Source organism: Protobothrops mucrosquamatus, unplaced genomic scaffold (assembly GCF_001527695.2).
Source record: "Protobothrops mucrosquamatus isolate PMUCROS unplaced genomic scaffold, P.Mucros_1.0 scaffold789, whole genome shotgun sequence".
NCBI classification, from domain to species: Eukaryota; Metazoa; Chordata; class Lepidosauria; order Squamata; family Viperidae; genus Protobothrops; species Protobothrops mucrosquamatus.
This window is the reverse complement of record NW_015387056.1, coordinates 139391-152830: the sequence shown is the minus strand read 5'-3', so window position 1 is coordinate 152830 and position 13440 is coordinate 139391. Positions and strand designations below refer to the sequence as shown.

Here is a 13440-nt window from a genome sequence, read left to right as displayed (position 1 = left end):
TTCCATGATCAAAATTAAAGGTTATTACTAGTTTGTCAAAAGTTTCTGGATATCTGAAATTTCACTACAGTATTACAATAACAATGCAAACTACTCGAAAGATGCTGAAAAAGATGCTGCCCCAAGAGGATTTGATTTCACCATGTTAGAGAAGAGACTTAATCTAATCTTACCAGATCTTGAAAGATAGGACATCTATTTTAATTGCAGTCTTACCTAAATTTAATCTTAACCTAAATTTAACAGTCAATTGGTCCCTGTTCCACTGTGCAGACTTTGTATAGCTACAAAAGATTCCAAACAGCTAAGATCAGAAAGAACAAATCTTGAAAAAAAAATTCAGGAGCTGCAAACAAAGTGTGTGAATATAGAAGAAGAGAAGTATAATGCTGTAGCAAAGGTCCGAGACAGCATGCAACTCATAGAAGAAGCTAATCTCCAGAAGAGTCAGGTGATTAATTTATTCTATATGTTTGTGGAATAACTGCTTTGAACTTAATTAAATTAATCTATTCTTCTATTAAACACAAATAGCTGTATCATTAGGGTTATGGCTTGACCTACCTTCAGTAGGAAGTTTTTACTAGAATATGACCCATTCTTTCCAATTCTAGGCAATGATATCAGAGAAACAAAAAGAAGAAGAAATTGAAAATATGAAACAAGCAGTTTCTCAGCTGCTTCAGGATGCTGCTTTAAGAACTAGGAAAGAAGTAAGCAGTCATGCTTAAAACTTATTTTCTACACATTTTGTTCTTGTAAATTAAACTAATAATACTGATATTGTTACTTTGAAAGCTAAATATTTGAAAGTTATCTCAGTTGAACTATGCAGCTCTTTGTCTGTAGATAATTCAGGTAATTTTGAGAATGGCCCTTTGTTATTGAGAGAAGAAATTATTTCTCCCAATAAACTATAGGTGTTACAGTCCATGTAATTCAGCAGGCAGAACAAGAATTTTTGGACACATTCTCCTTCAACCCCCCCCCCCCCCAAGAGACTTGCAGACTACTTCAGTGGGGCAGGTTAGAAATGTAGTTGCTAAAAACCCCAGCTCACTGCAAGCCACTATGTCTGATTTTCTGGAATACCCCTACATCTTCAACAGGTTTTTCAAATGGCTTGAGTAGCAAGTTCAAAGGGTTGGAGGAGCTGTTTGGAAGAGGAGATGGAGGATGCTTGTGCCCTTCCAGTTATGGACACCTATATTTGGACATTGCTTAGCTCTGGAAGTTATATAGAAAGCTCTACTGATAATTAGCATATTTTTCTTAGCATATTGCAGCCTCTTGTACTCCTAAAAATGTATTATATAATCAAGGAAACATCCATTGGACATGGAATAATACACCTTTTTAAAAAAAAAATAGGTGGAAAATGAGAGGAAACGATACAATATTCAAATTTCACGCTTAACAGAAGAACTTACTGCACTTCAGATGGTAAGTTATACATTTTGCTTAAATTAACTGTCTATAAAGTAGCCCCCAGGTGAGATAGGCAGCAAATAAATTTAACAAAAAAATACAAGTTTACATTCTGGTCTTTTCTTCCTATGTTAATTTTCACCAAGGAAAAATAAGCATTTTAAAATTCAGTGTCACAAAGCAATACCCAATTTCACTATTTCAGTTTGTGCAGGAAAAAAAAATCTTCCGTGTCTAAGCATTCACAATTTCCTTAAATCAAAATACTTTTTCATGTGGGATGCTACTATTTGGAGGAGCAGATACAAAATAGATAATATACCTTACTTGTTAAACTTCTGGATAAAATAAACACATCATCAAGCTTTGTGGTTATTTGTAAAAAACACGGCTTACAAGTGTTTTGTTCAAATAGCATATTTAACATATCTTATACCTTTTTAAAAAGAGAAATAGAGATACATGATGGTTCCAGACTTCACTTTTAGGAATTGCTATGGGAATCAGGGAAGAGATCTAAATCCCTCTTTTGCTGAATGTGTGATTTGAAGGAAATTACTCTGAAATATAACTTGAAAATTACAAAACCATCTAACTTAATCCTGTATTACATACATAAAGGTAAAGGAAGTTTATGGAGTAAATGGAATTTGTGGCAATTTCATAGGTCATAGATTAAGTACCTGAGGACAGGCTTCATTATTTATCCTGATTTTGTTTGCTGCATATACCTACAGTTATATGTCACTTACTGATTTCTAAAAAATATATTCTATTATTGCTTTATAGGAATGTGGAGAAAAGCAAAGCCAACTAGAACGATCTATTAGAGAAAAGCGAGCAGTTGAAGAAGAACTAGAGAAGGCAAAATCTTTTTTATTTTCCACCATTTTCATGCATTAATGTTATAATGTACACGCTAATAAGTATGTAATTTTTAGGGTGTAGAAATATTAACCTTGGTCACATGAGACAGACTGAAAAGAATCAAAGCATTCACAACATTTAGATATGAATAAAAATATGCTGTCATGAAAAAAGTGCTTGGGCATTGTACCAGCAGAAGTTGACTTAATGTCATGTAATGCTGTTCAGTATTTTTTTACCCAAATAACTTGAGGTGAAAGAAAAACGAATTGCCTGTGACTCATGAAACTCACAAAAGCTCTCTACAAGGTAGAATGGCTAAAACTCACATCAAACTCACTTAAATCAGTAAAAATGAACTAAGAAAGGAAGATCTGTGAAAAGATCAGATCATCAGTTCTCATACGATAACAATGTTAATTAAAAGCAATTATACTACTACTAATAAGATGATAATGAACACAATACAGTCAGTGGAAAGCGTGATTAAACAAGTATAGGTTCTTTAACAATCAAAGTCCTTCTTTTAGCAACCAGAGTTACGATAGTGCTAAACAAGTGATGGTTATAACCAGTCTTCAAAGTTTTGACCATCCCAGCCCCAGTCACATAATTGCAATCTGGGTGTTTGGCAACTGGATCACACTTATGAGGCTTGCAGCATCTTGTGGTCATGTGATCTCAATTTGTAATCTTCTCTGCCAACCTTCTACAAGCAAAGTCAATGGGGAAGCCAGTAGGGAAGGTGGCAAGTTGCTTGGGTAAGTCTCTTCCAACAGTGCACCCTTTCCAGCTTCTCTGCACTCATGCTCAGTCCACACCTTCACCAGCTGTGCATCTTCCCCAAGCTTTGCTGAACTTGTGCCATATTTCCTCACCATTTGCATAACTTCTTCCACCCAACATTAGCCACCTCAAGCCACATATGTCTCTTGCCACCCCGCCATCTGCCCACCCTCCTGGTTCCCCTCTGCCCTAGGGCTGTGCTTCTCCCACCACCTATACACCCTGATGTACTCTCCCCAAGCCTTGCTGAACTTGCACCACACCTTCCAACCACTTGTGCACCCTCTTCCACCTGGCACCAGCCATCCCAAGTCCTGCTGGGATGTAACATATCTCCCCATCAGCCACTTACTGTTCACTATCCCCACATTTGTGCCTCTGCCACTCTTGCACCCTCCCTGGCCACTTGGACACCATTGCATGTCTTCCACCCCAAGCTCTGCCATATTTGCACTGCACTGCGTCTCCCTGCTTACCTGCTCACCCTTCCTAGTCTCATTTTCATGCCAGTCCTCACCTGGCACTTATACATTTGCCTGCTAAACAGTTACCCCAAGTCCTGCCACACTTTTCTGTGCCTTCCCAAAACCCACACACCCCTTTGCTTCCTTTCCCACCCTATAGCAGCCATTTACCTCCCTGCTGTCTTCCCCACTGATTTTGTTTGTTGGAAGCTGATAGGAAGTTATGAGAAGATGCTCACTTAACGATTCCCAAACCTCATTTAACAGTGGCAGTGGGGACTGCAGAGATTGCCATTACTAATAATTGCTTACATTACATTGTGCTTTATGACCGCATTGCTTGATGACAGAAATTCTGGTCCCAGTCAACGCCATAACTCAAAGTCTACCTGTAGAATGTTTGTCTGGTGGATCAAAACTAATATAATAATGAAATCTTTCTTCAGATATGATAGTCATAATGAAATGATTATCCACTTTCTAAGTTTTGCACAGTAATTGATTTGTCAAAGCAGGGATTTTACTGGAACATTGGACTCATATCCTGGTTTAAATTCCTATGTCAGGTGTACCGTGAAGGTAGAGGAAATGAAGCTGATTATAGAAAACTAGAAGAGCTTTACCAGAGATGTCTGAATGCTGAACGTACAAAAGATGACCTTTATGTTAGTTTGCAAACAGCACAAAACAAAATTAAGCAACTGGAACTGAAGTAAGTAATGAACATATGCTGCAAACTCATATCTGTTTTATTTCCATTTTTCCCTCTGGAGACTTTTGACCAGAGTTTTATACACTTGCATTTGTATTGAATTTTACTTTTAAAATTTGCACTGATATGTAATTATTAAAAAAATTTGGACAACGGAAATATACATTTTTTTGTTTACTTCAATTTGTTAAAGTTGTTTATAATCCATCATTCAAGGTAGAACTCCTCCCAAAGTGATTTACAAAATAATAAACTATAATTAAAATACAAATAAATTGAATTTAGAAACAGATTTCTTAAGTCCTTTCATACTGCAATTCATACTGGGAGATGGGGTCTATTTGGAAAGCTTTGGAGATGGTCTTTACCTGTCTGTGCTGAAGAACTTTTTAATGTTTTCCATCTTCTTATGCAAGCAGTTCCTGAAGTATCTTATAAGACATGTGGTTTATAAAAAATGGACTAACAGATGTGCTACTTTACTATGTCTGTATCACTTGAAACTTAGGAGTAACTTGGAAGAAATATTCCTGAAATGGAAAAGAGTTCAGAAACCTTGACAATCACAAGGAGTTTGCTTTGTGACTTTGTAGAATCAGTCTGGCTCAGTAGTTAGATTAGAAGAAGTTGGAAGCAAGTTAAATGAAAGCTACTTAATTAAGCCCTCAATTATCATGTTAAACTCTTGGCTTTTATTTTTAATGATTGTTGGTCTATCAGCAAGTTAGCTATGTCTCATCTACTTGCCTACCCTGGTAGCTCAATCACTATCAAATCTAGTCCCATTAAAACAGTTGGAAGCCAAAGTCAGAGTTTTGCCAAAGAACTGCAAAGACATCATTGCACAATGAAAATTGTTCCTGCCTTAGGTAGGCATGGAAGGAATGCAGAGAAACATTTGGTTGTTTTTTTGGCATTGAAGTGGGAGATGAGGGACAGAGTTAAAAATGAAAATAAAGAAAATGAAATAGCACACGTATATGTTGTTTCTGCTTCCTCTTGGTTTTGTTCCTTCCTCATATATTGTTTATTTTGATATTCTGTCTACTCTTTTTACAACTGCAACATGATTTTTTTCTATATTGTTTGTAGCCATAATTATTTTTAAACAGTATACTGGGGGGAGTGGGTGCTTACCAGAAGGTAATAGACAGGGCCAGAATAAAAACTGAGTATGATTTGATTACTTTTACAGTTTATTTACATTTAAATATAGTTGAAATAATTACTCTCCAATCAAGTAGTTAATTTCTTCTCTTATAATAAGGTAAACTTGGTAGACTTGTGGATATCTCTCAGAGCCATACTGAAAGCTTGGCTCAAAAGTTGAAAAGTGAGAGATAATGTCGGAATTTAATGTCAACAGAATGGCCACAAAAAAATCATAATGTGTCAATGTTTGTATGCTTTCAAATCAGCTTTTGACTCCTAGTGATGCCAGGACTAATCCCTGCAGTTTTCTTGGCAAGATTCCTTAAGTGGTTTACAATTGTCTGAGGTAACTGTTAGAAGCTAGTTTTGTGGCTAAGGTGTGATTAGAACTCAGTCTCCAGTTTCTAGCCTGGTACCTTAATCACTACATCAAACTGACTCTCAGAGTTTGAATACTTCACCCTTACTATATCAATGAAAAGTAGTTTAGCAGTACTCATTAATTGGCCTGTTTCTGTTGGAAAAGAGTGAACAAAACAATTTACCTACAGGATGCTATGAGGTATTTGCACATTTCACTTGTACAGTTACTTATGTTTGGTCAAGTATTGACTCTTCATTGGAAGGATCTGAAGCCCTTTATGTTATCTGGGATTCATCATTGGCTTGAAACTGAAGAAATATGTAAACTGCTTGTGATGGGGTATGGGTGGAGATGCTGTTTCTGCAGTAACTTTGTTACTTCTTGTATGGGCAAATAGAGTTGGTGGTGGTATGAGAAAAGATATCAACCTGTTGTTTGCTTTCTTGTGAGGTGCTGGAGCATTCTGATCTCTTTTACTTACTCCTTAACATTGTTATGAAACTACTAGAAGTCATCCATCAGTTTGGGATGAAATATTATCAATATGTTAATGATACCCAATTATACAATCATCAGGCTAAATAAGAAATGTGGTAGAGATCTTCACGTAGGCTGTGCACCTTATGATTGTCAAAATAAGCTTATGAGATGAATATTTTTGACTCTTTTCCACTGAAAAAGCAGACCTGTAGCTTGGTGGTTGCCCTGGACTCACAGCTACTCCAGATAAGGAGGGGCACTTTTGCGTTGCAGAAGCCTTGAGAACAGTAACTCACATTCATATCATCTCAAGTTAGATTACTAAAAATGTGCTTTATATAAGGCTTCCTTTATATAAGGTACTTCGAAACTGAAGTTAGTGCAAAATGTGGCAACCTACATCCTGGAAAGAGAGAACCATATCGTGCCAGTTTGGTTCTTTTTTCTGATAGGTTTATGGGTACAATTCAAAGTGTTAATTTAAACTATGAAGTCCTAAATGGCTTGACTCCCAAGTTATTTCCAGAAGTGCTTCTTTAAGTAGAACTAGCCTATCTAGTGCATTCACCTCAAAAGCTTAATGCTTAATACTTCCCCTCTGTTCAAAAGGTGGGGGGAAACAGAAGTCATGTTTCTGATTGCTGCTCTTCCTTCAATCGTTAAACTGCCAGCATGATGGCATTCAGGTAGGCAATAGTGCAGTCTTTCAAAGAACTTTTGAAAATTAATTATTACCACTAGGTTTAGATGTGACATTGGTAATTATCAATGTTTTTTTAGTTTATTAATATATGCTTTACTCTTTTATATCTGTAAACTATGCAACTTATACTGGACTATGGTAGCATATGCACATACATGGTAAATACATTTATGTTCAGTGCTTGCTGAGGGTTACTTAAAATACTTCTGATTCTACTGAGTAAAAAAAGGAAACCAAATGCCAAATATTACTATATTTAATGTAGTCTAAAGTCTATGTGTGATTTCAGTGCATGTTTTAAACTGACCATACAAAGTGTAATTCATTTTAAGATATGAAGAAGAGAGATGCCGTTGTCAAGAAAATATGTGCAAGCTGCAAAGTATTCTGGATTCTGAAAGGGAGAAATGTGGAGCTATAAGTGAAGAGCGCTTAAAGCTGCAACAAGGGAATGAACAGCTTCAAAAAGAAATGGAAAACTTGAAAAAGCTCACAATGGAAGCACAACACACTGCAAAATTAAAGGTATTGTTTTTTATATAATACTTCAGAATTGATGCAAGTTGTTTGGATTTGAATCTGCAAGGAACAAGACAGTATTACCTCACAACCTCTTTTAAAAATGAATTCAAATTGACTTTTACAATGATATCAGAAACTATTGTAATCAATCTAGAAATATAAGCAAGAGTCCAGGAATTGCCAGTGAAGAATAGGAGAGGAGAGGACGAAGTCTTCTAGTCCAATCCCCTGTCCATTCAGGACAAATCCAATCTCTTCTTTAAAAACCTCCAATGATGGAACACCCACAACTTCTGAAGGGAAGCCATTCATTGTTTTGTTTAATTGTTCTCACTGTCAGGAAATTTCTCCTTAGTTCTAGGTTGAAAACTCTTTGATAGGTTTCCATCTGTTACTTCTTATCTTGCCTTATCTTTGGAGAATAGATTGTTCCCTTCTTCTTGGTGACAGCCTCTCAGATATTGGAAGACTGCGTTCATGTCACCCCTAGTGCTTCTCTTTGTTAGTCTAGAGATACCAGCTCTTGCAACCATTCATCGTATGTTCCAGCCTCCATCCCCCTAATCATCTTTGTTCCTCTTCTCTACACTTTATTTATTTATTTTTCATTTTTTGTACTAACTTTCCATCTCTCTCTTTTGTATATTGTGATAACCAGAACTGGACACAAAATTCCAAGTGTTGTCTTACCAAGGCAGTATATAGCGGTACTAATACTTCACATGATCTTGATACTATTTCTCTGTTGATGCAACCTAGGACTGCACTGCCTTTTTTTGCATCTGCTGGCTCATACTTAAGTCGTTGTCTACTAGGAGTCCTAGATCTCTCTCATAGTTACTGCTGTTGAGCCAGGTACCGCCTATTCTATATCTGTGCATTTGATTTTTCTTGCCTAAGTGTAAAGTGTTAGTTTTCTTGCCACTGAATTGTATTTTGTTAGATAGAGCCTAGTGTTCAAGTCTGTCAAGACCTTTCTGGATCTTGAATCTACAGTGAGGGAAAAATTATTTGATCCCCTGCTGATTTTGTATGTTTGCCCACTGACAGAAAAATGATCAGTCTATAATTTTAATGGTAGGTTCATTTTAACAATGGGAGAGAGAATAACAACAAAAAATATCCAGAAGAACGCATTTCAAAAAAGTTATAAATTGATTTGCATTTTAATGAGTGAAATAGGTATTTGATCCCCTATCAATCAGCAAGATTTCTGGCTCCCAGATGTCTTTCATACAGCTGAGATTAGGAGCGCTCTCTTAAAGGGAGTGTTCCTAATCTCAGCTTGTTACCTGTATAAAAGACACCTGTCCACAGAAGCAATCAATCAGATGCCAAACTCTCCACCATGGCCAAGACCAAAGAGCTGTCCAAGGATGTCAAGGACAAGATTGTAGACTTACAAAAGGCTGGAATGGGCTACAAGACTATCGCCAAGCAGCTTGGTGAGAAGGTGACAATAGTTGGTACGATTATTCGCAAATGGAAGAAACTCAAAATAACTGTCAATCTCTCTGGTTCTGGGGCTCCATACAAGATCTCACCTCGTGGAGTTTCAATGATCATGAGAACGGTGAGGAATCAGCCCAGAACTACAAGGGAGGATCTTGTCAATGATCTCAAGGCAGCTGGGACCATAGTCACCAAGAAAACAGTTGGTAACATACTACGCCATGAAGGACAGAAATCCTGCAGTGCCCACAAGGTCCCCTTGCTCAAGAAAGCACATATACAGGCCCATCTGAAGTTTGCCAGTGAACATCTGAATGATTCAGGGGAGAACTGGGTGAAGGTGTTGTGGTCAAATGAGACCAAATTAGAGCTCTTTGGTATCAACTCAACTTGCCGTGTTTAGAGGAGAAGAATGCTGCCTATGACCCCAAGAACACCATCCCCACCATCAAACATGGAGGTGGAAACATTATGCTTTGGGTGTGTTTTTCTGCTAAGGACAGGACAACTTCATCACATCAAAGAAACAATGGACGGGCCCATGTATGTCAAATGTTGGGTGAGAACCTCCTTCCCTCAGCCAGGGCATTGAAAATGGATCTTGGATGGATATTCCAGCATGGCAATGACCCAAAATATATGGCCAAGGCAACAAAGGAGTGGCTTAAGAAGAAGCACATTAAGGTCCTGGAGTGGCCTAGCCAGTCTCCAGACCTTAATCCCATAGAAAATCTGTGGAGGGAGCTGAAGGTTCGAGCTGCCAAACATCAGCCTCAAAACCTTAATGACTTGGAGAGGATCTGCAAAGAGGAGTGGGACAAAATCCCTCCCGAGATGTGTGCCAACCTGGTATCCCAACTACAAGAAACGTCTGACCTCTGTGATTGCCAACAAGGGTTTTGCCCCCCAGGACTAAGTCATGTTTTGCGAAGGAGTCAAATACTAATTTCACTCATTAAAATGCAAATCGACTTTTTTGAAATGTGTTTTTCTGGATATTTTTGTTGTTCTTCTGTCTCTCATTGTTAAAATAAACCTACCATTAAAATTATAGACTGATCATTTCTTTGTCAGTGGGCAAACATAAAATCAGCAGGGGATCAAATAGTTTTTTCCCCTCACTGTATCTTTTAAAGTGTTGGCTATTCCCACTAGCTTGGTGTAGCCTCCAAATTTGATGATTTCCCCTTCTATCCCCTCATCAAAATTGTTTATGAAGATGTTAAAGAATACTGAACCTAAGTTAGAACCTTGGGGTACCCCACTGTATACTTTCCTCCATGTAGATTAGTAGATGTATTTCCATTTAGGACTACATGTTGAGTGTGGTTTGTCAACTAGTTATGAATCCATCTGATGGTAGATGCTATCTATCCCATATTTTTGTGTCTTACCAACAAGTAGGTTGTGGTCTACTTTGTCAAATGCCATACTGAAGTCCAAGTGTACTATGTCCATAGCATTTTGCTGGTCCACTAATTTAGTCACTTTGACAAAGAATACAATAAGATTTGTTTGACATTATCTGTTTTTGACAAGTCCATGTTGGCTTCTTTTAATGGCTTTGCTTGCTTCTAGATCTTTGCAGATCCAGTGCTTGATTATATTTTCCAGGATCTTCCCAGGTATTGATGCCAGATCAATTGCTCCATAGTTTCCTGGATCCATTTTTTTCTCTTTTTTGAAGATGGGAACATTAGCTCTTTTCCAGTCTTCTGGTAGTTCCCTGGTTTTCCAGGATTTTTGAAAGATATGGTTAGTTGTTCCAAGATCACATCTGCCAGCTTTCTCAGAATTCTGGGATGTAATCCATCTGGTCCTGGTGATTTGAACTCGTTTTACCATTTTCTTGAATATTTTGACTTGTATTCCTAGTCTGTCATTTACAGTTCTGCTTTCAACAGGTTGGGCTATTTTTTCTCTTTTGCATGAAGACAGATGCAAAGAATGATTTAAGCATTTCCACTTCCTTCCTGCTGCCCGTCACTTCCTTGCCATCTTCTCTCACTATTGACATTGTTCCAAGAGAATAGAAGCATTATTAATAGATAGCTTTATGATTCAGACTTCTATATGATATACTGCTTTTCTCTTTTCCATCTTTTCCATTGGTTTTCTTCTTGGTTTTGTTACATTTGTACATATATAAAGGACAGAGGACTCTTTTGATATTAGTTTTAAATATTCTTTTATAATCTCTTTTAGTTCCCCAATTGCTCCCAGGCTTGTCTTTTGTTCTGTAAACATATTCATACTTCAATAATAGAGAATAGTTGGCTGAAATCATAAAGTCTTTTAGGATAAAGATGTGAGGGTGAGTGTTACAAAGATAAACTGGAGTTTCAAATAAAAATGAGCAGAGTAAAAGATTAAAGATATACTCATCTAGAAATCCTTATTACTTTCTATGGATGACCATAGAATAACAGTTATTTTTTTTCTAACAGATAAGTACAATGGAGAATGAACATTTATTAAAAGAACATGGGTTTGAAATTCGACTGAAAGAGATGGAAGATGTAAATCAAAACTCAGTAACTGAGCTTAGACGCCTGTTGATGGCTCAACAAAAAGCAACAAATCGCTGGAAGGAAGAAACAAAGAAAATAACAGAAATAACTGAATCCAGAATAAATACTCTAAAGTAAGATTTTTTTTCTTTGACATTTTTAAATAATCTAGACATTGTATGTGGATTGATTATAAAAAAGAAAAAAAATCAAGAAAGGATAATAGATTATTATTCTTGTACCTGTTTAGATTTTAATATTACTTATTTTTTTATTAAAATCCTGCAACAGTAGCAAAAAAAGTGAATCACAAATAAGTGAGCATGAGAGATAAAGATATAAACTATATATCAAATGTCTCATGAACAAGCAATATTACAGTACAAAGGGGGGAAACCCCTAAATTCTCAATTCTAGTGATTATTTACTGTAGAAAATCAATTCTGGTTCCAAATCAAGACCATATATTCTGGTATTCTGAAGTAAAATAGTGCTACATTATAAAGTGAAGTATGCTACGTTATAAAATATTAACTATGAGAATGGATAAGAATTTGAAACTTGTAATCAGGATTTTGGAATATATCCATATGTGTTGATTTTAAAAGGCCTCAGTCACTGAGATGAATAGAGAAATTGTTACACAGAGGAAATGGGTACTGAATTAAGTCTGTGAATTGCAAAATACTAATACTAACTTTTCATGAATCGGTGACAATAATGCAGGTAATCCTGAACTTAGAACCACAACTGACACCAACATTTCCATTGCTAGGCATGACAGTTACATGAGATCTGCCCCATTTTACAACCTTTCCTGCCACAGTTGTTAAGTGGATCACTGAAGTTAAGCTTCCCCATTGACTTTACTTGTCAGAAAGTTGTAAAAGGTGATCACATGACCCAGACACACTGCAACCATCGTAAATATGCCAGTTGCTAAGCATATGTAGATTTATCATATGACCCTGGGGATGCCGCAGTGGTTGTAAAGTATGAAAAACAGTCATAAGGAATTTTTTTCAGTGTCATTATAACTTTGAAATGTCATTAAACAAATAGTTATTACAGGACTACCTGTAATAATAAGATTCTGTCTTTTCTCCTTTCCTATGAACACTATTTTCCCAGCCTAGAGTTATTCCTTCTCATAATTATGCTCATTTCTTCTAGTTTGTGATTTATATTCTCTCACATATTACATCAGATCTATACTTTTTAAATCAACTCCTCTTCTTTCCTCACATGCTTATTGTTTGTTATCTTTCTCTTGTTATCCCAGTTTGCATGAGAAGCATAATTTGTAAATATTATGATCAAGGTCTTTCACCACCACCACATCATGCCCGTGAAATTTGGTGCAAAATTGTTGGGTTTTGACACATTTTTTGCACTTCAAAAGTACAACACAGATTCTATGAGATTTATTGCATCTTTGCAAACTGGTGAAAAAAGCAAGGTCCTACATTTAGGCAAGAAAAACCAAATGCACAGGTATAGTATAGGTGGTACCTTGCTCAATAGTAGTAACTGTGAGAGGAATCTCAGAGTCCTAGTGGACAATCACTTAAATATGAGCCAGCAGTGTGCTGCAGCTACCAAAAAAGCGAATACAGCGCTAGGCTGCATTAACAGGATAGAATCAGGATCACGTGAAGTGTTAATAATATAAAAAAGATGTTGAGACTCTAGAACAGTGGTTCTCAACCTTTTTAATGCCGCGACCCCAACCGGTCGTAAGTCGAGGACTAAACCGGTCGTAAGTTGAGGACTAAACCGGTCGTAAGTCGAGGACTACCCAACCGGTCGTAAGTCGAGGACTTTCCCTGCCCAGGAGCGCCGCGCATGCGTGGTTCCGCCCCCTGCGCCGGCCGAGGCGTAGCTGGCAAGCGGCAGAGACGGAGCAGGCCGACCACCAACTGGCCCAGCCCAAGGGAGGTAAGGCACCCGCCGGAAAAGGGGAAAAAAATGGCGGACAAAAAAAATGGCGGACAAAAAAA

At 37.2% G+C, this 13440-nt stretch overlaps 1 protein-coding gene across 1 annotated transcript in view; it reads left to right on the top strand.

The window, feature by feature from the left end:
• Positions 1 to 13440, top strand: part of SCLT1 (sodium channel and clathrin linker 1) — a gene marked incomplete in the record, with an annotated part of 34686 nt that overhangs the window by 11379 nt on the left and 9867 nt on the right. The window contains 7 exon segments of the mRNA XM_015818777.1: positions 274 to 451; positions 615 to 713; positions 1372 to 1443; positions 2218 to 2292; positions 4112 to 4257; positions 7289 to 7481; positions 11378 to 11574. Of these exon segments, the coding sequence (XP_015674263.1) occupies positions 274 to 451; positions 615 to 713; positions 1372 to 1443; positions 2218 to 2292; positions 4112 to 4257; positions 7289 to 7481; positions 11378 to 11574 (960 nt within the window).